Source organism: Anastrepha ludens, chromosome 3 (genome assembly GCF_028408465.1).
Source record: "Anastrepha ludens isolate Willacy chromosome 3, idAnaLude1.1, whole genome shotgun sequence".
NCBI classification, from domain to species: Eukaryota; Metazoa; Arthropoda; class Insecta; order Diptera; family Tephritidae; genus Anastrepha; species Anastrepha ludens.
This window is the reverse complement of record NC_071499.1, coordinates 107089235-107115990: the sequence shown is the minus strand read 5'-3', so window position 1 is coordinate 107115990 and position 26756 is coordinate 107089235. Positions and strand designations below refer to the sequence as shown.

The 26756-nt window shown below is 35.9% G+C and overlaps 1 protein-coding gene across 2 annotated transcripts; it reads right to left on the bottom strand.

Moving 5' to 3' along the window:
• Nucleotides 1-14599: 14599 nt before the first annotated feature.
• On the bottom strand, nt 14600-16604 carry LOC128858721 (general odorant-binding protein 28a-like). 2 transcript variants are annotated; one of them, XM_054095201.1, is made up of 5 exons: nt 16462-16604; nt 16247-16316; nt 16081-16169; nt 14900-15036; nt 14600-14828 (listed from the first exon to the last, which is right to left on the bottom strand). In XM_054095201.1, the coding sequence occupies exons 1-5, from the start codon at nt 16516-16518 to the stop codon at nt 14753-14755; spliced, it is 429 nt and encodes a 142-aa protein (XP_053951176.1). In that variant the 5' UTR covers nt 16519-16604; the 3' UTR covers nt 14600-14752. The 2 variants fall into 2 exon arrangements, with proteins under 2 accessions (XP_053951176.1, XP_053951177.1); XM_054095202.1 differs by having other exon boundaries at nt 16247-16310.
• Nucleotides 16605-26756: the final 10152 nt, after the last annotated feature.

Here is a 26756-nt window from a genome sequence, read left to right as displayed (position 1 = left end):
TTTTCCTTGTATTCCGTCGTAATTGAAATTAAGGAATACGTCTTTTCCAAATAAATTGTGCATATTTTTGGAAATGCCACCCCTTTCACATATTTTTGTTATGGTATTAATCTGTAAGTAAAAGACAATTTATAAGTTCATCTATTACATGGAGAACTGAATGAAGTAGTTAGGGAAATTGGCACATTTAGTCCTTCTGAATTTAAAATATTTAACACCGCTTGTATAACTTTTCTGATTTTTGCCGTTCTTTATTAAACTCCAATCTCAACTTTCGACCGTTCTTTATTAAACTCCAATCTCAACTTTCGACCGTTCTTTATTAAACTCCAATCTCAACTTTCGACCGTTCTTTATTAAACTCCAATCTCAACTAAAAACTATATTCTTACAATCTACCCTAAATCCCTACTTGCGGTGTAGCTATTGAGTTTGTGTTGGTGTAGTTGCGCCGGCAGCTTTGTTTGTATGTTGGTACGAATGCATTCTCAGCTGCATTCCTCAAGCTGCCAAAAGTCACGTACGTAAATTGATGATCAGCTTGACCGCTGTAAGATTTGTTTATTTGCAAAATCCAAAAGACGGGCAGGCGTAGGAGTAAGCTGTGCGATCTAATTACGAACAGCCAGTAGCGTGGGAGTGATTCAAGGGAATCATCAAATCTCTGTTTTAGCTTTGCAAGTGTGCAATGCGCTAACTTCTCCCCCTCTTAAGACGAGCCGTCCTCGACTCGTGCCAAAATTTCCTCTACTGCCCTCTGAGTTTTTACTTTATTACTTGCTAATTTGTTTCTGCGGTGGATGAAAAAAATTGCTATTGCGATCAATAATAATGGAGGAAAAGAAAAAATCGTCCAGAACAAATTACGATGAACAGATATACCCTCCTTCAATTCGTGAATGCGAGAGATGTTGTCGATATAAATTTGGTGCAAATATGGTAGGGACAAACTCGTATGGTGTTCCAAGTAATTAATGGATACGGTTTTTGGAGGATGTGGTTGGATATAAGTCGGTTCTCTTTTTACCACGTAAGTTGTATCATTTATGGTGATAGAGTCACGAAAAAGAAGCAGATACGTTCCCCTTATTTCCAATTTTCGTTGATCAAATATTGTCGTTGGTTGCACGTTGTTAAGAATAATGATGCCCTCTTCTATTTTTTGAACTGATGGTATGTGATATGCCGATTCTGATGAACAATTAGCTGTGTTATTATTTAGCATCTGACCCAAGCAATCTGAGTGAGCCGGTTTGCACACTTTAGCTACCAGAGTGTCATTGCAGTTCTCGAGTGGTTGAAACGTATCGCTACATTTTGCCGCAAGCGTGGTCTCTAGCTTTACGATACTATTATTATGGACTACAGGATAGATTTTTAGGAATTGACAGAAATTTGTAACCTTAGGAACCTTAAGAATATAGTAAATAACATCAGAACTTTGCAAAATTTTTACCTTAGATACTAAAAGTAAATTACTTAAACTAAAGGGTAATTGTTCGGAATTGAACGCTTGATCCATCTCTTCGTCATCCAAAATAAGTGGATTTATGATATTACTTTTTGCCAACACAATGGAGAGTGCTAGTCTGTTTAGTTGGCTGATTATATGGTTATTTCTTCTTACCAAATTTTCACAGAGCAATGTTTCCTCGTCTTTTAATATCCAATCCGTTTGATTTCCGCGAAGTGTATTGATTAGGTTGGTAATTTCGTTAATTCTATTTTGTAAATCGGAGTTAATTCTAATCTGCCTATTGTTGTTTTCTATTAGTATGCTTTCCTTTGTCAAGAGCAGTTCAAAATCTTCGTGGTCCGGGGTACCGGCTATAAATTTCAGGGCGGACCCCAGAAAATCTATTGACCTTGCAATTCTCTTAGGTATTTCCAAAGTGCGAATTATGTGTAGTATTTCCTCACCTTGCTGTTTCAAAATATTTTCGTTCACTACCTGATTTTTTGATTTTGATGTGAACCATCGGCTTTCGTAAGCTATCTGGCGATAATCTGTTAGGTTGGTGGCGTGCACGAGGTAAATGAATTCATTATAAATAGCCACATTTCCCCGAGGGATGGTGATAACTTGTGAGGAGGTGTAGTCAATTAAATTGGCTCTAGTGACGAAGACTAGGGCAAGCGGCAATCTGAAATTGATTTTATCGTAAATTACTTTTATGAATTTTCCTGCCTTCTATCTGTACTGTTGTACCTAAATCTCTTTCTACTATTTTTTCCACGAACACCTTCTCAAATTTATTTCCCAATCGCTTATTTCGTCGAAGAAACACCCTTTCACCAGGCTGATATGTTTTGGTTATTCTTTTCTCATTCAATCTATTCAATACTAAATTCTGGGCTCTTATTAATTTATCTCTAATTTCCCCAAATTTCTCCGCTGGGCAGTTCTGCAAAATTTCGATTGGTTTCGAATCTACAACCGAGTGAATTGTTCTGTTGTACTTGTAAGCAGCAAGCAAAATCAGATCTTTAACCTCGCTTATCTGCTGCTGTGCCTTCACGCATCTGGCTATTTCCAAAAGGGTTGAATGAAACTTTTCGACCTGTCCGTTGCTTTCGCCATGTAAGGTGGGTACGAAAAACTGTTCTATGGAGAAATGATCGCGTAGCATGTTTCTAATTAAATTTGAAGTAAACGCTCTTTCGTTATCTATGACAATTGTTTTAGTGTTTTAATAAAGCTTCTTTTATATCAATGGTACATCTTGAAATAACAGGTTTAACAATTGCAAACTTTGAAAACCTATCAACAGCAGTTAAGAATAGCTGCTTTCCAGTAATTAAAATGTCTAAGTGGAGAATTTCTCCTGGGTGCTCTGGGATTGGAGTTTTCCCAATTTCCGGATTTGGTGGTTTTCTTTGGTATTTATTTTCCAGACAGATCTTGCAATTTGATACAGCTGACCTGAGCATTTTCCTCATGTCGGGAAAGTAGTATTCTGATAGAATTTGCTTAAAATTCTCGGACAGAGATCGATGGGCACGGGCATGCTCCGTTGCTATTGCTTCCTGTTGATCGTTCGGATTCGTTAGATCGATTACAAATTTTTCTGTATGAATAAATTTAACCCCCGGGAATGCTTCGACAAGAGGTCCCTGGATCTCTGATAGTGTCGGAAGATCGCAACAAAGAGCGTTTGTAACGCTAGGGTTTACGAGTTTCTTAAGATTATGCAACAAATTTACTATTGTGTCGTAATTTATAGTATATTATAACGAATTTTTTTCTGAAAAATTATTTTTGTACTTTGGTGATAATGATCCCCCTTCGTCAAAATGAATTGTCTTTTGAATTGGTTTACTGGATACTGGATAGTTTTAATTGTGTTTGAGAGCGATGACTCGCTATGTGCTGTAGCATCTGTATCAGTCATATTATTCAAAAACTGACGGGACAGAGCGTCTGCTACGACGTTGTCTCTGCCGGGTTTATAAACAAATTTAGGCGAAAATTCTTCTATGAACGCACGCCATCGCTTCATTTTTGTATTAGGATTTTTGTTCGAAATAGCGAAAGTTAAAGGCTGGTGGTCTGTGAATATTACGATGTCTTTAATACCGTATAAGTAATGTCGAAGGTTTTTAAGGGCCCACACTATAGCCAAGAGCTCACGCTCGTTGGTTGCATAATTCTCCTCTGTTTTTGATAATGTTCTTGAAATCATTGTAATGGGCCGACCATTCTGGGAGAGGACCGCGCCTAAAGCGCTAGAGGAAGCGTCTGTTGTTAGTTCGAATGTTTTGTCATAATCCGGATAAAACAGCAAAACATCTTCCGATGCCAAAATGCTTTTTACCCTTTTAAATGCTTGAATGGCCTCGTCATCAAGGACTATTTTAGTGTGTTTGGACTTGTGGGATGACACATGGCCATTCTCCCCCCGAAGATACTTTGTTAATGGTTTGACGATAGACGCATAATCCCTTATAAACCTTCTATAATAACCTGACAGACCCAAGAAAGAGCGTAATGCTCGAAGTGTTTCCGGCTTCCTATAGTCGATTATGTCCTTGACCTTATTTGGACATGTTTTTATCCCCCTTCGAGAGACAATAAAGCCAAGAAACTCAACCTTATCTTTAAAGAATTTAGTCTTTTCTGCTGAAACTCGCATACCGGCCCTTTCCAACTTCCCCAGTACCTTATCGACATGTTGAATATGAGACTTTTCGTCCCTTGAAAAGATGATTATATCATCCATATAAACTTGGCAACTTTGGCCAATGTCGTCTCTCAAGACGTCATCAATAGCCCGTTGAAAGATACTGGGCGCATTTTTTAACCCGAATGGCAATCTATTAAATTCGTATTTGCCATTGTTAATGCTGAAGGCTGTTTTTTCGCGGTCCTTCTCCTCAAGGATTATCTGGTGGAATCCAGACTTTAGATCTAAAGTAGTAAAAAATCTGGAACTGCCCAGGTTTGCCAATATGGTAGAAATATCTGGTATAGGATATTTATCCGCAATCGTTTTTTCGTTTAATTTTCGAAAGTCGATTACCATGCGGAGCTTTTGTTTACCATATTCATCCAGGCCTTTTTTATTCACTACATGGACCGGAGAGTTATACGCCGAATTAGATTTTCGGATAATTCCTTCTTTCAACAGTATTTCTATTTCCTTATTAATGAATCCTGCCGCCGAAACCGGGTATGGATAAGATCGGGTGTAAATTGGTTCCGAGGAAGTGGTACGAATTTTAGCTTTGACCTTAGTATTAAATGGCAAAGCGCGGTTAGGTTCGGCAAAGGCCTTAAAATTCTTTTTAATCATAGAGTCAAACTCGTTTTTCACAAGAGCTGGGACCGAGTCCTTGTCCAAATATATGGAGTTAACTTGCTCACATTTGACGTTATTTAATTTTTCCTTACCACCCTCGTAATATAAGTATCCGGATGTCGTATCAATTTTAGATTCTATCTCCTTAAGGAAATCGTATCCCACTATACCATCGAAGCCCTTTATATTAGGAAGAATGAAGAAAGTTGAGACTTTCCCCAAAACGAAAACCTTACATTTTTTTTCTATGAGATTACATCCGTTTATAGTTTTGACCGTAAACTGTCTCTCCACAGGGATAATTCCCTTTAGGAAGCTCAAATTTTTGATATAGTTTTTTGAAGTTCCTGTATCAATCAGTAACCTAAGCTCCTGCCCCTCCGACGCCTTCTTGGTAATGTAAGGTAGGAGCGACCTTATACTAAAAAATTAACCTCGTCTTCCATCGCGAAATTGGAAGCGATCTCGACATCCGAATCACTGTCACGGTCCACAGTAATTTTCTTTTGTGGATCCACCTCTGGGGTTGTCTCCAAATGGTTGGTCCGTTGCACTTTCGGCTTCCGTGAATTTACTGAATCTCCCCTTCTGTGCTCCCGTTTATTCACGTATTGATTAGCATCCCTTTTGGGGTGCCCTCCCACGGCATTTCCCTTTCTATAACTCTGGTTGGACTGTTTTGTACGTCGGAATGCGGAGGATCCGCGGTCTACATCCATTGGAGTAGGGGTGTCCTTGAGCATTTGGGGATTGCCAGGATAGTTATTGTGGTATTTTGGGCTAGTGGTAGTTGCTACGTTGTTAACCGCAAATGTTCTGGCGAAATCATAACGCATGCGGTTGTTCGCTAACTCCTGGGCAGTAGCCAGTGCAGAAGGCAAATCTTTAGGATTGGCAGAAAATAGAATGTCGCATAACGGCCGCTTTAGGCCAGAAATAAAAACTCTTAATGCGTTTTCTCTAGCTCTATCATTGAGCGCGGCGGCAAGCTGCGTATTGTTTGAATGAGTCATTATATTTTTATTTGTTATGAGTGTTAATTGCTTGTCTACCGTATCATAATATTGGCAGATTGACAAACTGCCCTGCCTCAGAACGCTGAGCTCTGTTTCCAAAACATGTAGCGGTCTTTTGTCCGCGTATGCTTTGTCCAATCTAGCTATTATTATTTATTATTATTATTTATTGTTCGGCTTTTACATTTCATTACATTTCATTTTTAATCATTAACATTAGAACGTACGACAGTGACACTAGGTCGTTTGTCGGAAGAAAAAAGAAAAAAACAAAATCTTACATTTTACATATGTTACTATGGTACTATGTATTGAATTCGCTTAAAATTAATTTTCTATATTCTATAGCACCAGTGATGAACTTAAATAAGTTATTATATCCAGAAGGGCCAACACCATTTAAAATGTCTATGATTTCATCTCGGTTTAAACTAAATTTTCCAAAAAATCTTTGACGAATTCTTTTAAGTATCGGGCATTTTCCTAAGAAATGTGTGATGTCTTTTAATTCATTTAAGTTACATAAAGTGCAATTTAAATCCCTTTGGCTTCCCAAGTATATTAAATCACATCTGGCTTTCATAATCCACATAATTTTATAGATTCCAGTATTATCGCTTAAATAGCTTTTGGCGTTGTTATGGTCTAATTCCTTATATAATCGGGTGCTTTGGTGTGCCCTTTCCCATAATAATATTCGAATCATGAAGATTTTCTATTATTGAAATTATATTTCTATTCCACTCTCTTTTATTTGAAGTGCCCCAGTTACATGTTATATTAAACTTTTGTGCTAGATTACTAATTTCTTCAACCCAAAATATCTGTTTTTCTAAAATCTTTTTTGATAGTATATGAGGCAATCTATTATCATCATATTCAAATAACGTTTTGAATATATATTTTAAGTGAAGCTGCAGTGTATACAAATGAAAACTTGGAACATTTGTCTCCAAGAGAATGCAATAAGATGGCGTATTACTCGGGAGATGAAGTACCCTTTTTAAAATATAAAGTTGAATTTTGTCTACTTCTTCAAACAATGAGTTTCCCCATACCTGAGCAGCATAACTCTGGATTGCTCTAGTCACCGCTAAAAACAGTTTCCATTTTGCCGACAACTTAAATAATTTTATTTTTGCTAAGAAATGTGCGCCAAGTTGCATTTATGCTATTTTTCGCTAGAACATTTCTATTTTCTATATGTTGCTTGAAACTGAGTTTTGATGTTAGCTTTACACCCAAGTAATTATATTCTTTCGTTATTGGTATAACTTCGCCGTGAAAAAACCACTTTTCTTTTTCTGCTATTCTACCGCCTCTCCGAAAGATCATTATGGCTGACTTAGATAAGTTTACTTGCATATTCCACTTTTCGCAGTATTTTTCTAAGTTGCTTATCATTTTTTGAAGAGCACAAACCTCATCTGCCAATATGACGATATCGTCAGCATATAATAGCAAACGGATATTTAACTCATCTATAAAGAGTCCCCCCTCCAAACAGTCGTGCAGGTCATTCAAGTAAAGAGCAAAGAGCAAAGGTGAAAGCAGGCACCCTTGCTTTACTCCTGACGATATTTTGAATTTTTCACTCATTTCATCTCCTACTTTTACTATCGAACATGTGTTTCTGTAATAACTTTCAATAAAGTTTGCCATTTTGGTGGAGATTCCTATTTCATGAAGCTTGTATAGCAATAGTTGTCTAGGGACAGTATCAAAAGCGGCTTTAAAGTCCACAAAAAACGCGTACACTTTTTTCTTCTCCCTGAACTTAATATGGACTATTGCTGCTAGGTTATATATGTTATCTACAGTTGAATGTCGCTTTCTGAAACCTGCTTGAAATTCTGTTATAATATTTTTATTTTCTACCCAGCTTGTGAGTCGCTCATTTAAAATGCCCATCATTATCTTTGCAACACAATTCATGAATGAGATACCTCTATAATTGGAGGGAGATTTCCTATCGCCTTTTTTAAAGAGCGGATATATCAGACTTGTTTCGAAACATTCAGATACTTGGCCCATATTATATAGCCTATTAAAAACGTTTGCCAACTCAACAAGAAACCGGTCATCGGCATTTTTAAAAAACTCATATGGAACCTTGTCTGAGCCCGGAGCTTTTCCACATTTCGTTTTATGTAACATTAATCTGATTTCATCTATTGAGATTGGTCTGTCTAGACAATCATCCCTTACTAAATTTGCCACATATTGTATACATGGTGCACAGCGAGTTGGATTTAATAATGTTTGAAAATAGTGCATGAATATTGCTGGCGATACCTCTAGACAAGATTCTGTAACTGAACACCGAAGGACGTTGACCATCTTCCACCAATCCTTACTGTTATTAACCTCATTTATTCTGAGTTCAAGATTGTCATAGTAATTCTTCTTGCTCTCTTCACACAGTTTCTTGTATTTTCTATTTGCCTGAATATATTTCTTTTTATCACTTCCACTCAAAGTTTTATTATAAATTCTCAGTTGTTTTAATGACATCTTTCTAGCTGACTGACATTTCCAGGTAAACCATTCCGATTTTTTTCTTAATCTTTCTTTATTTCGCCTCTGTGAAGTTGATATTCTAATTATTTCAGTTAAATCTTCAAGATCTAGCTCTTTTTTTACATATTTCTTTTTCTGTAGGTTGCTAATAAGTTTCTTGTTATACAATTCTGCTCGTAATTCATCCCAAACAATTTTTGGTAACAAGTTCGTCTTGCATATTGAAGCTGATTTTCTTGCAGGCAATTGCATTTTTAAAATAATAGGCATGTGATCAGACCATGTTTTATTGTCCACTATAAAATCAGACGCATGTTTCAATATGTCCCGAGATATTGCACATATATCATTTACAGATTCACCTATATTACTAACATAAGTAAATTTTCCCTCAACATCACTACTTAACATGCCATTCAACACTATTAGACCATTATTTATACAGAACTCTATGAACTGCCTTCCACCTCTATTGATTTTTTTGTCTCTTGAATTCCTATCTGTTTTTCCTCCTACAATATCATTTAGTAAGATTTCGTCCATATTTACTTGTAAGTCTCCAATTCGTACATTAAGGTCACCGATTACAACACCATTTACAAAATCATATTGAACAAAACTTTCTTTTACAATTTCAAAATCATGTATCCAGTTATTACCCTTCAAATATAATGGAATCAAGTTTACAGTTTTTTCAGCCACACAAAATTCGATTACGTCTAAACAGTCTAAACACTTAAACGAATATCTGACATCAACATTTTCTAGGTCTTTTTTAATGCCATAAAGGAGTCCACCACTTGCCCGTCCATAATGACTACGTCGTACTGCTGATCTCCAAAACAGAGTAAACCCCTTGAAGAATTTAAAATATTTTTCAAAATTTTCCGTTTCAACATGCGTTTCTAACAAGATGAAAACATCAAACGAACAAATGTAATCAAAAAAATCTTTATATAACGTTTTGTTTGCTAAGCCGTTAATGTTATACGACACAATTTTAATATTAGTTAATTGATTACGATTTTCTAAAAGTTCATCACTGCTGGTTATTACATTTAATTTTGCGGTTACTTTAGTACAATTCTTTAGTTTTTTGAATTTATTTTCTCTAACAAAGAGTGATAGGTAATATCAATTTTTGACACGCTTATACCAAAGTAGTGAATAAGAATTTTCTCTGCCGGCTGTCCCTCACACATAAGTAATTTGTTATTATTGTATGACATCCATTTGCCGTCAATATTCATGCTATCATTCCTTACGAATATCTTATGTGTTCTACTTAAGGTCAAGAGCTTTTGTTTTAACTGCAATAGCACTTTTCTATTTTGTTGCCTTTCAGAGCTAAGGTCCTTTTCAATATATATATCCGAACCTCGCAACATTCTAGCGTTTTTAAGGATATCTCCTGCCATTTCCACAGTTTCAAACTCTGCTATTATATTGCACTTATTATCTTTATCGTATAATGAACGTGCCTCTCTTATTTTAATGTGATGCAGACTAAGCTTATCTTCGCATAATTTTTGAACAGCTAGTGTTGGTTTTTCATCTTTTGTAACGCCTTTAAAAAATAACCTATTTCGCTTACTTTGGTCAACAAGGCGTAGTATTTCTTTTTGTTCCAATTCCCTGTCTTTTTTTAATTTTTGTACTTCTAGTTTAAGGGATTCGTTTTCAGCCTTTAGCTTTTCAATTTCCAATCCCATTGACTCTTTTAAATCTCTTATGTCTTGTTTAGAAGCTAATCGCTCTAATTGCTTATTTAGGTTGGTTTCAATTCCACGTATGGCTGTCATTACATCTTGCAGCGAAAGATCCGGAGATAATTCGGTAACTCTTCTCTTAGCCGCATTACTTGAAGTAGGAGTTCGATGCATTTTGTCAACTTGCAAGTATTAACAATTATAAAAAATTTAATATTTAGTAACTACTACTAGGTGGCAATGCCTTTGGTACGTTACACCTTTAACCTCTGTAACTACTCGTATACAAATTCGTTCTGCTACCCGCCAGTAGGTGGCGCTACGCTAGTACCTAAATTCTATTTGTTGTTATGTTATGTATGGAGCTAATAATTTGAGGTTATGTTGATTGAACGCGCCAAAATGTAAATCGCAGACAATTTCTCCTTCGCTGTTCCGCTCAATAAAAGACAGGAAATACACCGATCTTGATGAAGTTCCCAAGTCTCACTGAACAATCAAAGGCTCGTAAACTTACGTCAGTAACGCATTTATTCAACTCGCAGAGTTTCGTAGCAACTTGTTATTGCGACAAATGTATTGTCCTCCCTCAATAGAATGGGTGTTACGGTCTGTAGGATCTCAATCATCAATCTAGCTATTATAGCTTTAAAATTTAAAACAGTTGAGAAGGAAGCGAGCGTTGCATTTGCGGGGCCTACTATCTTGTTTCTAAATATCCCCATGGCAACATAATATTGCTCTGAACCCTCTTTGTAGTAGCCAATGGCGAATTCTGCTGCGGAACGCCAGGCCGGATAAGAAGCAGTATCCCCCTTAAATTCTTGTATAGATTTTATTAAATCCATATTTGTGTTGCCCCCGACCACAGTTGGATTTATTTCCACGGGAATGTAACTCTCCGCGGATGGCGGCTCTAAGCGCCGAAGAGTTTGCATCACTTCATCCAACTGGGCTTTTAATTCTTTTTTATTTTGCTCATTTTGTTGTCTTAAAATTTCTATTACCTGTTCCCTAGTTACACTCATGTTAATTTTGTTTTGCTTTTTTTTTTTTTTTTAAAAAAGGTAAGAAAGAGCCGAAGGTATTTCGCTTTACAAAAACTTTATATAACTTTTCTTTAATTGCACTGGATCAAAACCGAACAATTACTTACAGTATTATTATTTCACGTATTGCAATCATTTCTGCCGTGCAGGTTTCCTTCGTTTCCACAAATAGTTGATTGTATCCTCCGTTGTTAGATTCAGTTGTTCTGCCAGTTGGGTTCAGTTGTCCTGCTAGTTGGGCTCGGTTATTCTGCCAGTTGGGTTCAGTTGTCCTGCTAGTTGGGCTCGGTTGTTCTGCTAGTTGGGTTCAGTTATTCTGCTAGTTGGGTTCAGTTGTCCTGCTAGTTGGGCGCCACTTTTCTGAATTTTGCCGTTCTTTATTAAACTCCAATCTCAACTTTCGACCGTTCTTTATTAAACTCCAATCTCAACTTTCGACCGTTCTTTATTAAACTCCAATCTCAACTAAAAACTATATTCTTACAATCTACCCTAAATCCCTACTTGCGGTGTAGCTATTGAGTTTGTGTTGGTGTAGTTGCGCCGGCAGCTTTGTTTGTATGTTGGTACGAATGCATTCTCAGCTGCATTCCTCAAGCTGCCAAAAGTCACGTACGTAAATTGATGATCAGCTTGACCGCTGTAAGATTTGTTTATTTGCAAAATCCAAAAGACGGGCAGGCGTAGGAGTAAGCTGTGCGATCTAATTACGAACAGCCAGTAGCGTGGGAGTGATTCAAGGGAATCATCAAATCTCTGTTTTAGCTTTGCAAGTGTGCAATGCGCTAACTTATACAAGCCCTTGTTGGATGGTAGTTGCTGTACCATTCTTTTAATTTATCAATTAAATTCTTTTGCATTTGGTTATCTATTTGCATTTTGTTATCTACTGCACCAAAACTAGAAACATTTATTTCATCACTTTCTTGTAAAACTATACTTCTGATTTTTTCTGCATTACACTTTTTTTTGGGGCTTTTACTTTTTCATTCTTTCTTTCACATAGCATAAGTTTGCGTATTAAATTATTTTGTTCCTTTAAAATTTTTCTTTTTATAGAACTCGCGCTCATTCCTCTTCTACCCATCTTATTATTTATTTAATTTACACTCACTCTTTTTATTAATATATAAATTTTACTGAAGCTATTTCTAACTTTCCGAAGCACGTCTTTTCATCACAAAAATACACTTTTAATAAATTTACAGAAATTAACGCGTCGCTTTTTTTTGTTTGTACCGCTATTACTGTAAATTTCGACAATTGCGTATACAAACGTTAGCTCGTAGCTACGTTGCGGACAGTTTTTTTTAACACCTTGCCTACTCACTTCTCGAGAAGGAGCACTGGAAGCGCTCTGGGAGCAGCATAAGCATTTCACTTGCTTAGAAGCTGTTCTGTAATAGCTTATGAAGGCAAGATATTGCACCATTTCCTTCTGGGTATGGTCAGACATTTAGCGCACTTTATATTATACTGATAAATAATGCAGTTACTTCTAAGAGAGTGCAAATTTTCCTAATTTTGTTTTCCCCATGATAAGAGTTATTAATGGGTATCTTCAAATGCCCAAAAAATAACCGTTATAATTCTTTCGTATTTGTTATTGGTTATTTTTTCTTGAGTTCTGTCTCAATTACGTTGGACAACTATTTAGCGCACTTACACGTGTTTTTCTCTTACATGCGATCGGTTCGGCAAATAACTATTTCTTGTGGTGAATATTTAATTAATAACGTCTATTATTTAAATTTTTGCTAAAATGGCTAGAGGAAAGTGTTGTTCAGTTGAACAAAGAAAAATAATATGGAACCTTTACCAAATGGGGACCAATCAAGTGAAGATTTCCAGAATAGTGCATTGTTCAAGAAAAATGGTATACAATGCCATCAGAGATGTCAAGTCGGATGCTAATTTATTAAAACAAAAAAAAAATTCGTAAAGCTCCGCCACGTAAAAGTTCCCCCCGTGAGGATCAAATAATTGTAAGGAAAAGTCGATCGGATCCTTTTCTGTCTTCACGAACGATAGCGGCTGAAGTAAGGGCAGAATTAGGCTTAGTTGTGTCCAGTAAGCTCGTGCGAAGGCGTCTGAATGAAAATAAAATATTTGGTCGCATAAGCAGAAAAAAACCGCTCCTGTCAAAAAAGAATATTAAAGCGCGTTTATCATTCGCGCGTAGGCACCTCTTCGAAAAGACAGAGTTTTGGAAATGAATACGTTTTACGGATGAAACTAAAATAAACCGCATCGGTCCTGATGGAAAAACGTATGTACATCGTGAAAAAAATCAGGAAACCAATCCACGGTACACAAAAAAGACGGTGAAGCATGGCGATGGGAATTTAAAAGTTTGGGGGTCTTTTTCAATGCGCGGGGCGGGGCCGCTGGTCAAGATAGAAGGAAATATGGATAAGCATATATATCTGAATATACTTAGAAATAATATGGAGCCATATTCTTTCGATTTTTATGCCAGTAAATTGGATATTGATGCACGACAACGATCCCAAACATACTGCGGGAGTGGTCAAAAACTGGCTTTCGCAGGAAAATATTACCCAGCTCGATTGGCCAGCACAAAGTCCGGATTTAAGTCCAATCGAAAACTTGTGGAATGATGTGAAGGCGATGGTTGGACAAAAAAAATTTAAAAATATCGATGAACTTTGGGAAGGTGTACAGGAAGCATGGAACTCTATTCCTTTGGACAGGTGCCAAAAGTTAATAGAGAGTTTACCACGCAGGTGTGAAGCAGTTATACAGAATAACGGCTATTCTACCAAATATTGATATGGTAAATAATAATAGTCAACAATCTTTTCTCAATCCTTACAAATATTTCATATTTTTTACAGAAATCAAAACAGCGCTAAGTCTTTGTCCAAATCCCACTATGACCAAATAAGAATTACTTCTATTTTATCATATTTTTACTAGCGAAAACTGTCAACTTTAAGTTATTTTGTCTTATAATAAAGTGTTAAATATATTTAGTTAAAAACACTGGATTTAATTTGGTTTCATATCATTTAATCGAGCATTATATTGAACTCTTTTTAAGTGCGCTAAACGTTTGACCATAGCTGTATATAAGGTATGGCTCTCTCTCTCCTTTTCCTCTACGTTATACTTTTTTCTCTTTTACTCTCTCGCGGAACGAAAATGCCCAAAACGTTGCATGGTCCTGAAATTTTACTCTCCATTCTCGCTCGTCCATCGACTCCTTATAAGTTTCACTTCAAAAAGTGCGTGTACATAGACGCTTTGGTCTGGTATTGCTATCTATTACTAACCCCAAATTGCGCAATTAAATGAACCTTTATTTAACTTTTCTTTATATCGTTAGTAATAATTAAATAACTAAAAACATAAAAATATTCCACCAAACTAATTTCTAATAAGACCTTTCAAAACACTCTTAGCAGCTGATTGCCGATTTTGCGCGCTACCTCCTTGCGTCTTTGGAAAAGTTCTTGTCAATTAAAATAATAAAACACTAAGTCTTATTTTTTTAAATACTTGCTTGTTAAATTTATTTATTTACTGTATGGACTACTTGTCATTTTAAAAATTCAAAGATTAAGTAGAAAACAGCAGCCCGCACAGCCATTTCCTTAGGACATCTACAATCAGTTGCCGTTGGATAATTAGCACATTTACCACGGTAATTTAAAGCCATTTGCCTTTGCTTTTGCAATGACGCACTCACGCACGGCTTCACCGCTTTCGCACCTGCAAAATAAACCAAACAGAAAGAGTCAACTCATTGAGGGTTCAAGTTTTTAGAAAGAATTCTCGCATACTCATTGCCCTTTGCTGGGGTATCTTTGCAAGCATCAATAAGCTCTTTACCAAGTTTTTCTATGTTTGCATCACCATTAGCAACTGCCTTTATTACATTTAAAGCTGAGTCCTGATCAATTTTGGCACCAGCATCGATCTATTGAAAACAAAAATTTATTAAATTCAGGATTTTTCACTAACATACTTTTATTTGTTTAAGCATTAATGAAAAATTAAGAGTTACTTTTATTTGTTTAAGCAGTTAAGAGTTAAGGTTCAACATTTTTACGTGGTAAATCTTATGGTTGGATATGATTTTGGTTTGCACACGATTTTTGACGAAGTTAATCTCGTTTATAAAAGCCACAGGATGAATTAATAGGGATCCCATAGTGTAAGAAGAAGTTCCAGTGGTATCACAACGGGCCTACGACAGGTCTAAGTGTGCCTTATTGGTAGCCACCAGACCCACCCCCCATAGCTTTAAGAAACCAAAGATTTAAAATTTTTTTTTAAATTCAACTTTTCAGTAACCATTTTTTTAACATTAATATCTTTAAAACCGTTCTTCCGATGTGAATAAAAGTTTAGTATAGGATAGTGCAAATAAAGCTTTCTCAGATTATTAAATATCTTTTTAAGAAATTTGTTTAAATTAAAAATTAATTTAATTAATTTATTAAACGTTTCCAAATTTTTATCAAAAAGTTAACCAAAACAAAATATTATTTAATTTTAGAAGGTAGTTTCACTTCAAAATTTTGGTCATAAACCGTGTCTTTTGACAAGTACTCAATGTTGCCACTGTTATGAAATTGAACTTGGGATTTTTCACTAAATGCCCCATAACAACAAACAAAGCATACTAGAAAATTAGTCGAGATCGGTAGCCTGTGAGATATATCTCCCAAACCACTGACTAATCAGATATCAGAAAAATGGGCGCTAAATCTTGTAGAACACTGGTTACAGTAAGTTTTTCGATGCCAAGTAAGTCTTAATTGGTAAGCCCTCAATTTGAACAGCGGTGGTGGAAGAACAATAATTATATATTAATAATCTATAATTATTATACCATACTTTGGATCGCTGTTTAAATTTTCTCTAACCAAAAGAAAATTCCTTAAAATTTCATATTGCATTCAAAAAAATTAACACTTGAATAGCTATTAAATTTTCATAAGTCAAATTTCAAACTCACCAAACCAAAATTTTTCATAAAGCACGTCATCAGGCACTTAGCTTTGTCACTTCCAGCCGGTTGATGTTTCAACAGTGCATCAATATCCGCTGCGAATTTGTTGAACAGAAAAAAAATTTGAAAATTGTAAATTTTGTGGATCTTTTTCTAAAATTACGCTTCTTACCATCACTGCCACCAGATTCCGCTTTACAGTCATTAGCAATTTTTTTTATCTTTTGCTGTATATCCTGAGCCTGTAAACATTAATCAAAAAGGAATAAAAAATAAAGGAAATTAAATTAGTTATTTCAGGATTTTTCGTATTGAACTGAAGACTTAAGGCACGAACTCTATAATTTGCTTTGTTTACATTCAGATTTTATATCTTTCTCCTTATACCTCAGCGTATGAAATGGCCAAACTGCAGATGACCAGGAATACTAGGAAGTACTTCATTGTCAGGAGTTGAGATTAAACAAATTTTAGCAACGCGCAAGTGCAACCACTCGATTCCAAAATCACAAAATGATTTTTAAATTCTTTTCACAACACCGCAGCACTTTTATATTAGTTAAAAACTTCGCCGTCGCCGTCCAATAACAATTTGACACTCTCAACACTTACTCACTGAATTGTGATGAGAAGGAAACCATATGTAGCGGTATGTACATACATACATATGCATATAACAATTAAGAGAAAAATTATCTATAGAAACAAAAACAAATAGTAGCATTGACTTGCTTACAAAAGCACAGCAAAGTGCAATTAATTTATTTATTTTCATTTACTGCTTTTCCCTTTGTACTACTCCTTCGCTATTGTACTATTCTAACACCACTGCGGACAATTGCGTTGATTAAAAAAGCACGAACACAACTTTGCAGTGTAATAAATTTCACACGCCGAAGGTGAATGAAGTGGGCTGAACCCGACGCATATACGTATAATAACCGAGTACTTACATTAAAGGGCGCTTGTGTGCTCATATGTATGTGAAGGTGGAGATGAGATGCTTCGGATTAATCTAATAAACTTATAATCATTATAGATTTTATTGATGCTGCTGAATGGGACTTACATAAATGCTTTAATTATTCGGGTGGTTCGATTAGTGCTGGTGAGTGGACCAGTTATAGTCCACTTTAATTCGAATTTCGTAGTTGTAGTAGAAAACACTCTTTACTTCAAAATAATTCGTTGATTTCCAGCATAGTCTTCTGTTGGCTAGATACACTTCATCCAATGTGTCTCCAATTTATTGATTATGTCAAAATAATGCATCTGCTCCAGGTTCTTATTATTAAGTGTCAAAAAATTATGTACACCGCCACTTCAGCGATTCCTTTCACGAAATGTAAATCTATTGTATCATACGACAAGCATACAAGTTTTATTTAACACATCAATAAATCTATATGTCTCTGAGAGCAGATTTCAAACACAGTAGTCCTGCAACTTTGGATATACCCCACAGTGTGTGGGAAGAGTATAATTATGGCATTTACAATTTTCTTCGATTAAGTGTTCTGAAAATAGTTATGGGGTTCAACTAGTGGTCTCAAGTACATCTCAATATTAATAAGTGTTATCACGTTACGTTCTTCAAACTACAAACGTCGTACAAATCTCAGGTACGCCCCTTCAGTCTGTTGACGCGATCAAAGACGTTGGTGTAATGTGCGATGCCTCTTTTGTATACATTAAGCACATCAATTTTATCATATCTAAATCTCAATCATGCTCTAAAGCATTTGTTCAGTGAAATAGTTATATTTCATAGACGCCTACACTCTGAAATTACTCTATAAATCTTTTGTTCATCCAAAGCTTTAATATACAACATTCACCTGGGGACCTTATCATACATTTGCTACTGCTAGAATTGACATATTCGTACGCTTTTCCTTAAACATGCCGTTTCTTCTCTAAATTTCTCCAATCCCGTCCCTCCATACGATTCCCGACTTCTTCTGATTAACCTTAGGTGTCGCGAAAGCAGACTATTCTTTCCTTGCCTTTTGTGCATGGCTTGGTAAGTGGTGCAACCAATTGCCCGAATTACTGCTAGCTATTCAATTTCTTATTCCTGCGAGAGCACTTCGTTTCAATGCTCTTCTTTAGCTCAAAGTGCCCGGAAAGTAGGACCATGACTGGACCACCTTAATACAAATACGATTAGTCTTACTTCAAGCGCTCAATCGCATCAATAGAGAGGAAATTTACAAATTATGTGAATGATTATTTATGACCTACCGCAAATTATTACCATTATTTATTTTATTTTATTACAATTCAAAACCAGATGGATGGAATATTGACACCTGTACGTAAATATCGCACGAAGTCTTTATTTATTTATTTATTCAGCAATCAATAAACAATCGTTCTTACTGACTACTCTTAGTTACTAAGGCAATATTAACAAAAAATCAATTTAATTTATGATCCAAAGTTCAATTGAGCAGAAAAGTACAGTGTAGATACTGAAAAATCAAATCCAATACAATTCGAAAACTCATTAATTTCATTAGTGAACGAGCAATTGAGGCATTGCACTCATAGTTGGTTCGGAGTCCAATTAAATTCAATGGATATTTAATTCATAAAAACGACTAGGGCCGAAAATCCCTTCGCCTTTAATAGCGGCAAAATCGAACTTCTATTAGTTTAAAATTTGTGAGAGATAGATGGGATTTATGAGATGGAGTGAGGGGAGACAAATTCAGGAAAGTGATAGCAAACTTGGGAAAAAATTTTTGAACTCATCAAATTGTGTCCATAGAGAATTAATGGTAAGGTCTCCGGCTAAACGCGGCATTTCTACTGCAGAACGAGCAAAGGCAGTAAAAGCTAATATGCGGTTGCAAAGTTTCAGCTATTTCTTCTTACGAATCCAAGGACGGAGTAGGCGTTACATAGAATAAAGACAATATGACTTAAAAATATAAAGCGCGCGTAAAAGAGAAGAGAGAGCATATTATCCATTTTTTCTAATATCGGTCGCTATTGCATGTATGGAGCATTCCATGGTTCGTACAGGACAGATCGTACGAATTTTTACAGTTTACAACCTTAATTATAGACAAACCATACTTTTTAAAACGAGTTATTTAGTGCACTAATACTGTGTGGTAGTTTTCTAAACGAAACCTATAAACTTGCTTTAAAATATTCGCATATTTTTGCAAAATCAAAAAAAAATTATATGTTCGTACGGGACAGCTCCAGTCTACCACTACTCTGAGTTATAGTGAATTAAGTGAAATTTCAGCGAAACTAATAATATCAACAAGAAAACGAAAATGACATTTGATTGTGATTGGATTAGGGTTTATTAACACAACAAAAACATTTAAAACATATTTAGTTTAAATGACTTATAGTGTAAAAATGAAAATGTTCGTACGGGACGCGTACGAAATTCAGCTCTTAAATTTTGATTTTAACGTTCTCTAAAGGAAAATTTGATGCTGTTGTTATCTTGACCATGGCTTTTTCATGTCACTTCGCGCCCATTTGCTAATATTTCGTGAAATTTGGATATTCCGGGTATAGGCTTGGACGATTCCCAGGGACGAACATCCCGAATTTTGTCAGCTATTTCGGATGCAGAAATATAAAAAATGGATGTTGAAGGAACTAATGTGGCAGCAACTTTTGCGAAATCATTCGCGTTTTGGATTACAGTATTGCTTCCTTGGATACGGGCTGTTTGATTAACAAGTCTCTTTATATTGCCACCGACTCCGTCTACAACTCCCTTACCAAAATACTTCCATTCAAATTGTTTGCTATATCTTTCAGAGAGATATACCAATAACGAGACCATATAACGATTTTTGAATTCAGAAGAAGGACCATCACTCCATATAACTTCTTTAATTCTTTCGCTATGATCTGCTGCAAAAATTTTATCATACAAATATGTCACGAAGGCGAATATACTGTCTTTATCTTTTTGCTTTGTATCAGAGCATATCACAAAAGTTTTACATTGTGCCATGAAAAATGAAGCAGCGGTAAAAAGAGTAACACTTTGCCTGCTCCATAAAGCTGACTGCACCTCGTTTTGATATGCGCAAGAATAAGACATAGCAAAATCAATTTGAAGTATTCTTGCATATTCATTATTTTTATCGCTTTGGAATGCTTGTGCTTGTAATCTTTTTATATTTATGTGATACATGACATATGGTAAGTCGGATATAAGGTTTTCGTGTAACTCTCCACAACTGATTTCTTCTGCCTTCAGTTTTACTCGTTGATCGTCTCCTTTTTTCCATGGCTTATAAATTATATTTTTTCCTGGGTCATTACTTCCATTTTTACATGTATCGCACACATTTCTCCAACAGCTTGAATCAAGGGCCGTATCAGAGAGAATGTTGCTCCAGTAGGAGCTATTGTAGCTTATTTTCAAACTCTTCAATTTTCGAATAAAATTCTCGTGAATCATACATTTGCACTGTTCTGATGGCGTGTCTTTTAATAACAAAACATTTTTCGGTCGTAGTGCACAAAATCTAGAAAACTCTATTTTTATGTTCGGAAACTCTTCCTTGAATATATAAAAAGCTTCTTTTAAAAATAAGGTGAGGTAGTGCTTTTGTAATGTAAGTTTTTTACCGTTAGTCCAACAGACCATTGTGTCGTTCATGCCCGGGCATGTATAAACAATGTCTGGGCGAAAGTAAAAATCTTTCACCATTTTGGTGGTTTCGTCATCGTTAATTGGTTCATTTATAGATTTATTCCTAACGTTATCAATACTAAGTCCAAATTTTTTTGCCACACCCGCTACAACAGCCTTTTTTTAGTGGGTGAACTGGGTAGACTTCGCATACATTTCTGTACAGCCTTAGCATACGGTTGTTTACATTTGTATGGAAAACATTCAGATTCGCAATGACCAACAATATTTGAACCAGCCTCCCTGTCTTGGGTTTGGATCAACTTTTTGGCTCTTTGGACTCTCTTTTTTTCTTTTTCGTACTTCTTCCTCTTCTGTATTTCTTCCTGGCTCATGGCTTCATTTTTTCTTTTCCTCCACTGTTTCACTCCTTTTTTTTCGTTGTTTTTGAAATCTGGACCTTTTTTTCGTTTCTCGTCTCTCCATTTTTTATAACGTGACACACTATGGTTGTTATTATTTTCACTAATTTTCTCCATTTTTTAGTTAAAAGAAAAACTTATATGCCGTGTTCGTACGGGACAAAATTTAATGACTGAATATTGAACTTATTTGCGTTGCAAACTGAAATCAATGCTTTACAAGTAAAAAGAGCACCAGTAGTTTGCTTTAAATGTAAAGTAATCGAAACAAATAACTTACTCAGATGAGCACAAAAATAACTGTACAGTGTTAAGTGCGTTCGTACGGGACATCATCGAACCATTTTTTTAAAAGAGCATATCTGCGTTGTTCATAAATAAACTTTTTTTTTAATATTACGTTTCAAAACGTAAAAGTTTGTTCTTTTAACACCAATTATCAGTTTCACGCTATATGTCACACATAATGAGAACTAAGCGCTTAAACTTGACCAAATTTCGATAGACGAAAATAAAATTTTTATGAGTTATTTTTGTTGTAAAAAAAGATACTTCAAACTGAGGTCAAGTAAAAGGTCGATGTTTATAATGAAGATTGATATATTTTAAATACATTAACACTAATATAATCATCCGGAAATGCAATTTGTTCGGCGGTCGAAATTTACCATTTTCCATGGAATGCTCCGTATATATAATTGTATAGCGCAAGGCAATTATGCCATTTTCAAAGTTAATTTAATTCAGCCCTTTCTGATTTTTAATGGTATGGGTTGTAAGAATAATTTGATTTGTAGCATTTGAGAGCCATTTGACAGTGAGTAAATAGAGATCGAACCTGTCAACCGGTTTTATTTGCATAAATAATCAATAAGTAGGTGTAGTTTGCTGAAATATTTATTTCTTTCTAAAAATACAAAGCGAAACCATTTGGTTTCTAAGCAAATGCAAAATCCGTCGAGTTTGTGATTTTCCTCTGTTTTATTTAATCATTTTCTTAGGGATGGAAATAGACAAAATCTATAATCTTCATAGTACCTGCGAAGTTGGTAAGGTGGTGTTGCTGCAAGTCATTAAGACTACCAGGCAAAGCTTAAGGTTGAGCTTAATATTGAGGTAAAGGGGTTTTAAGTGGGCTTTATGCCTTCCGAAGGCTCGTCAAGCATAGTGATAATTGTGCGGATTATCAGAATGAATGGGCGCAATGCGACCAAATATTTACACATAACTGGTTTGGTCCAAAAATAAGTTGATGCAAAATTTTTTTGTTAAGCGGAAAGAAGAACATAAAGACACATACCACTAATTGAAGGAGGAGCTCGGCCAAACAGCCAACAAAGGATGTAAGCGCCAATTATAAATACGCTCAGAGCTTTTGTTTTTGTGTGAAAGCTGATAGGCTGAGAGCTTAATAAGGCGTACAATAGTAAGCTAAAAACTGTATCTTTAGTTTCTCCAATTTTAGCTACCAGTAAGAAAAAAAATTATTTTCCCTTTAATGCATAAATTCTGATGCTAGGCATCGAAGAACACCAAATGATCCAAGATGCACCAAGAAAAGTGGTAGAAAACCGCTTAGCGCTTGAGATGTTCGGAAAATCAAACTTTTAGCTATAAATTATTCAAACAGTCCTACTGAAGTTGAAAATACTCTTAATTTGGAAGTTACTATCCCTCGTGTGCAACAAATTTTGCAAATATGTAAAACTAGTACCGAAACCTAAGTCAACCACACCACACAAACAGGCCAGATTGGTCATTGCACGAAAGTACCAATTTTGAGAAGTTTAATGGGAAAAAGTAACTATTTCCGAAGAAAGAAAATACAATCTGCAGTACTTATTACTTTTTTTGATGATAACTTCGGTGAGGAGTAAATTTTCAAGCATGGCAACGGAACCGTTCATGCATCCAAAGCAGCAAAAGAGTTATTTGCAGCGAAAAAATACCAATTTTAGAATGGCCTGCCTGCAGCCCTGACCTTAACCCAATAAAAAAAGAGGTTGTCCGTAAAGTCGGTTTACTGACGATAGTTTAACGTGATAACGTCATAAGAAAATACTGATTGAATGGTTGCATTTTTCAAAAGAAAATTTTAATTTTATTTGTTTGATAGATATTTTGTATGGATATAGAGAATGAGGTAACATTAACATAACATAATATAGCATAACATAACATATTGTAACATAACATAACATAACATAACATAACATAACATAACATAACATAACATAACATAACATAACATAACATAACATAACATAACATAACATAACATAACATAACATAACATAACATAACATAACATAACATAACATAACATAACATAACATAACATAACATAACATAACATAACATAACATAACATAACATAACATAACATAACATAACATAACATAACATAACATAACATAACATAACATAACATAACATAACATAACATAACATAACATAACATAACATAACATAACATAACATAACATAACATAACATAACATAACATAACATAACATAACATAACATAACATAACATAACATAACATAACATAACATAACATAACATATCATAACATAACATATCATAACATAACATAACATGCTGTTCAAGCAAGGTAACGACGCATGACGACGCATGAGCAAGATAACGACGCATTTTTTGGTGCGTGCAGCCGGCTACATAGAATTATTAGACGTTATCACGTCAAAAAATAATCAATAAGAAGGCATATGCAAATACAAATACGTGAATTTATATATGTACATATACGCATATACATACATATATACGCTCACTTAAGTAGGAGAGAGCAAGATGTCGAACGTTGCCGTTCGTTTGCTTTGTTCGTTCCGCGCTTTCGCTTGCAGTTCATTCAATGTAACGGCAATGAGCAAGGTAACGAAAAACGAGCAAGGTAACACTAATGAGTAAGGTAACGACACATTTTTTCGTGCGTGCAGCCTGTTAAATCGAATTATAAGACGTTATCACGTCAAAATGGATGGGCAATTCTTTCTCAATTGGTTTTCAAAAACGGAGGACAGGTTGATAGCGCAAAAGCCCTTAGAAGTGAGATTATTGTCGGATGTTCAAAAATGCATCAAAATTTTATAAAAACTTAATCAAATCGATGCCTCGACGACTGCAACCAGTTAAAATCAAAGAAGGATCCAACACAAATTATTAAGGTACCTTTCTGGACTAGAATTTCGAAAAAATCTATTTTTTCATGTTATGATAGTTTATATGATACTTTCAAAAATATACTTGCACATTTTTATACTGAAATTTGTTGTATCAGGTCAGTCCATAAGTTCGTTTCTGGTGGTTAAACGTAGTTTAAAATGAATAGAAAGATGTGCAAAGTATTTATTAATCAAAAATATATTTTCCTTCAATGTCTCCCCAACGTTTAAGCAAATTTTTAATTCCCTGCTCAAAAAATTGTTTGTCCTTGGAGCCAAAATATGCTTCGATATCCCTTTTTATAGCTTCTTTTGAGGAGTAGTTCTTGTTACTCATATGGGATTGAAGTCCACGGAAAAGGTGATAATCATAAGGTGCAATATCCGGAGAGTATGGTGGATGCGAGCTCGTTCAGCTTGCCTAATGTTTGCCTTGCGGTATGAGGATCTGCGTAGTCGTGGTGAAACAAAACTTTGCATCTATTCACTAAAGACGGTCGATTTTTGTTAAGTGTCTCATTCAGGTTTGATAGCTGATGGGAATAATAATTAGCAGATATCGTCTGGTTTGGTTCCAGAAGCTCATAATAAACAATACCGGTCATATCGCACCAAATAGACAGGAGAGTCTTCTTGGGGTGAAGGCCATTTTTAGGGGTCTGTTCTGGTGTTTCATCTTTATCTAACCATTGGCGTTTGCGAACGGGTTTAATGTAAAGGGCCCACTTTTCATCACCAGTAACGACACTGTTCAAAAAACTTTCATTTTCAAGCCGTTGCAGCAGGTGAGAACACACATTCACGCTCTGCTGAAGGTTGGCGACGGAAAGTCTATGCGGAACCCATTTTCCCAGCTATCAAATCGACTGTCAAATTTGGCTCAGCTTCCACGAGTTCGAGCAAGGCGTCGGAGTTAAAGACGTCAGGACGACCAACGCGACCTATCTAGCCAGCTCATCAGCCCAGCAGTTTCCCTCTATGCCGCTGTGCCCGGGAACCCAAATGAGTCTGATGACGAAGTATTCGAAGTCGAGAGAGAAGCCAGACATTCCCCGACCAATCTCGAACGCACAAGCAGCGAGCCCAAGGCCCTAATTGCCGATTGGCTATCGGAGTAAATATTTACTTCCTTAACGGTAATTACCGAATTAAGCAACCAGTCCACCGCTTCCATAATTGCGGATACCTCCGCTTTGAAAACACTACAGTGGTCCGGAAGCCTCAATTTAAGTTTGATGGGAGGCTCCTTACAGAATACTCCCCCACCAACCATTCCGTCCAATTTCGAGCCAACCGTGAACATGTTCGTCATGCCTTGCCGCCAAATGTTGCACCCCGCCCACTCATCTCTTGAGGGAATATGAGTAGAAAAAGGTCCGCTCGGAATTATGGGTAAAATACGCACGAACCTATGGACTGACCTGATAGTTTAGACGTTACAGTCCTTTAAAACAAGTCCGGTTTGGAGTACGACGCCCAGGTATAAGCGCGCAGGGTCGTTAACAATGGGACTTCTAACCGTCGAATTCCTGGGAGTTTATTGTGGTCATTTCATTATCATTTATTGTAACTTCTCTTCGGATATTCAGGGTCATATAATAGACCCGAAAATAAACGACGGTGTTCTATTTCGTTGTGTTCGTGCGTCATTTCCAATGCTCTAACGCCTCATTTCTGTTTCGTTCTTCCAGGCAGTTATATCGTGAAGCATTGAGAAATCTATCGAAAATTTAATAAAACAAGTTCACAAAGACCTTCGCAGTGATCGAGAAAACGAAGTTTTCGTGGTAATCAGCATACTTATGAAAGTAGCACTGAATTCGTGAGTACCTACATCGGGGGAAAAATTGGAGAAAAGTGCGGAGTTTGGTGTTGGTATCAATCCAACGGCTAATTATTGCATTTTAAATTTTTGTCTGGCTTCAGTGTACTACAAATTTATTAAGGTACAAGGATTGCCACGGTGACATTACTTTCCCGAAATATGGACAACGTCTCAAATGACTCAAAGATGCACTTCCGCAATCGAGGAAAATATTGAAGGCTGAAGCAACGGGAAAGACGGACAGTAAATCATCGAGTGTGGGAAAATCAAAGTCACTTCGAAAAATAAAATCTGCACAATTAACGAATAAGAAAATGGCTGACCTCTCGTTGTATTATGGTCTGGCAATAAAACGAAATACAGATTCAGTTGAAGCTATGTGAAACGAAGTGTAGGCAATGTTTTATTGTCCAGCCGGATCTGGGTTATGGTGTAAATGGCGGCAAGCCCAAGCCAAAGGCGAAGATTTTGTCCATCCACCCGCAATAGATGAGGACGTCCAGATGATTATCAAACCAATTTATGAAGCTCTAGCGATCCAGCGATGATCTTCTTAGAATTCTTAGAAGATGTGTAGGAGCGAATAGACAAAATAATAAGGAGAGTTTTAACTCGTGCGTGTGGCAAG

Bases quoted from the DNA above. Each gene is read 5' to 3' on its own strand.
- LOC128858721 (XM_054095201.1), bottom strand. From the start codon at position 16,518: ATGAAGTACTTCCTAGTATTCCTGGTCATCTGCAGTTTGGCCATTTCA. The intron at 16,170-16,246 runs GTAAGAAGCGTA...ACAAATTCGCAG, and splicing joins GGAATCTGGTGGCAGTGATG to CGGATATTGATGCACTGTTG. The intron at 14,829-14,899 runs GTATGCGAGAAT...TTTATTTTGCAG, and splicing joins ACCCCAGCAAAGGGCAATGA to GTGCGAAAGCGGTGAAGCCG.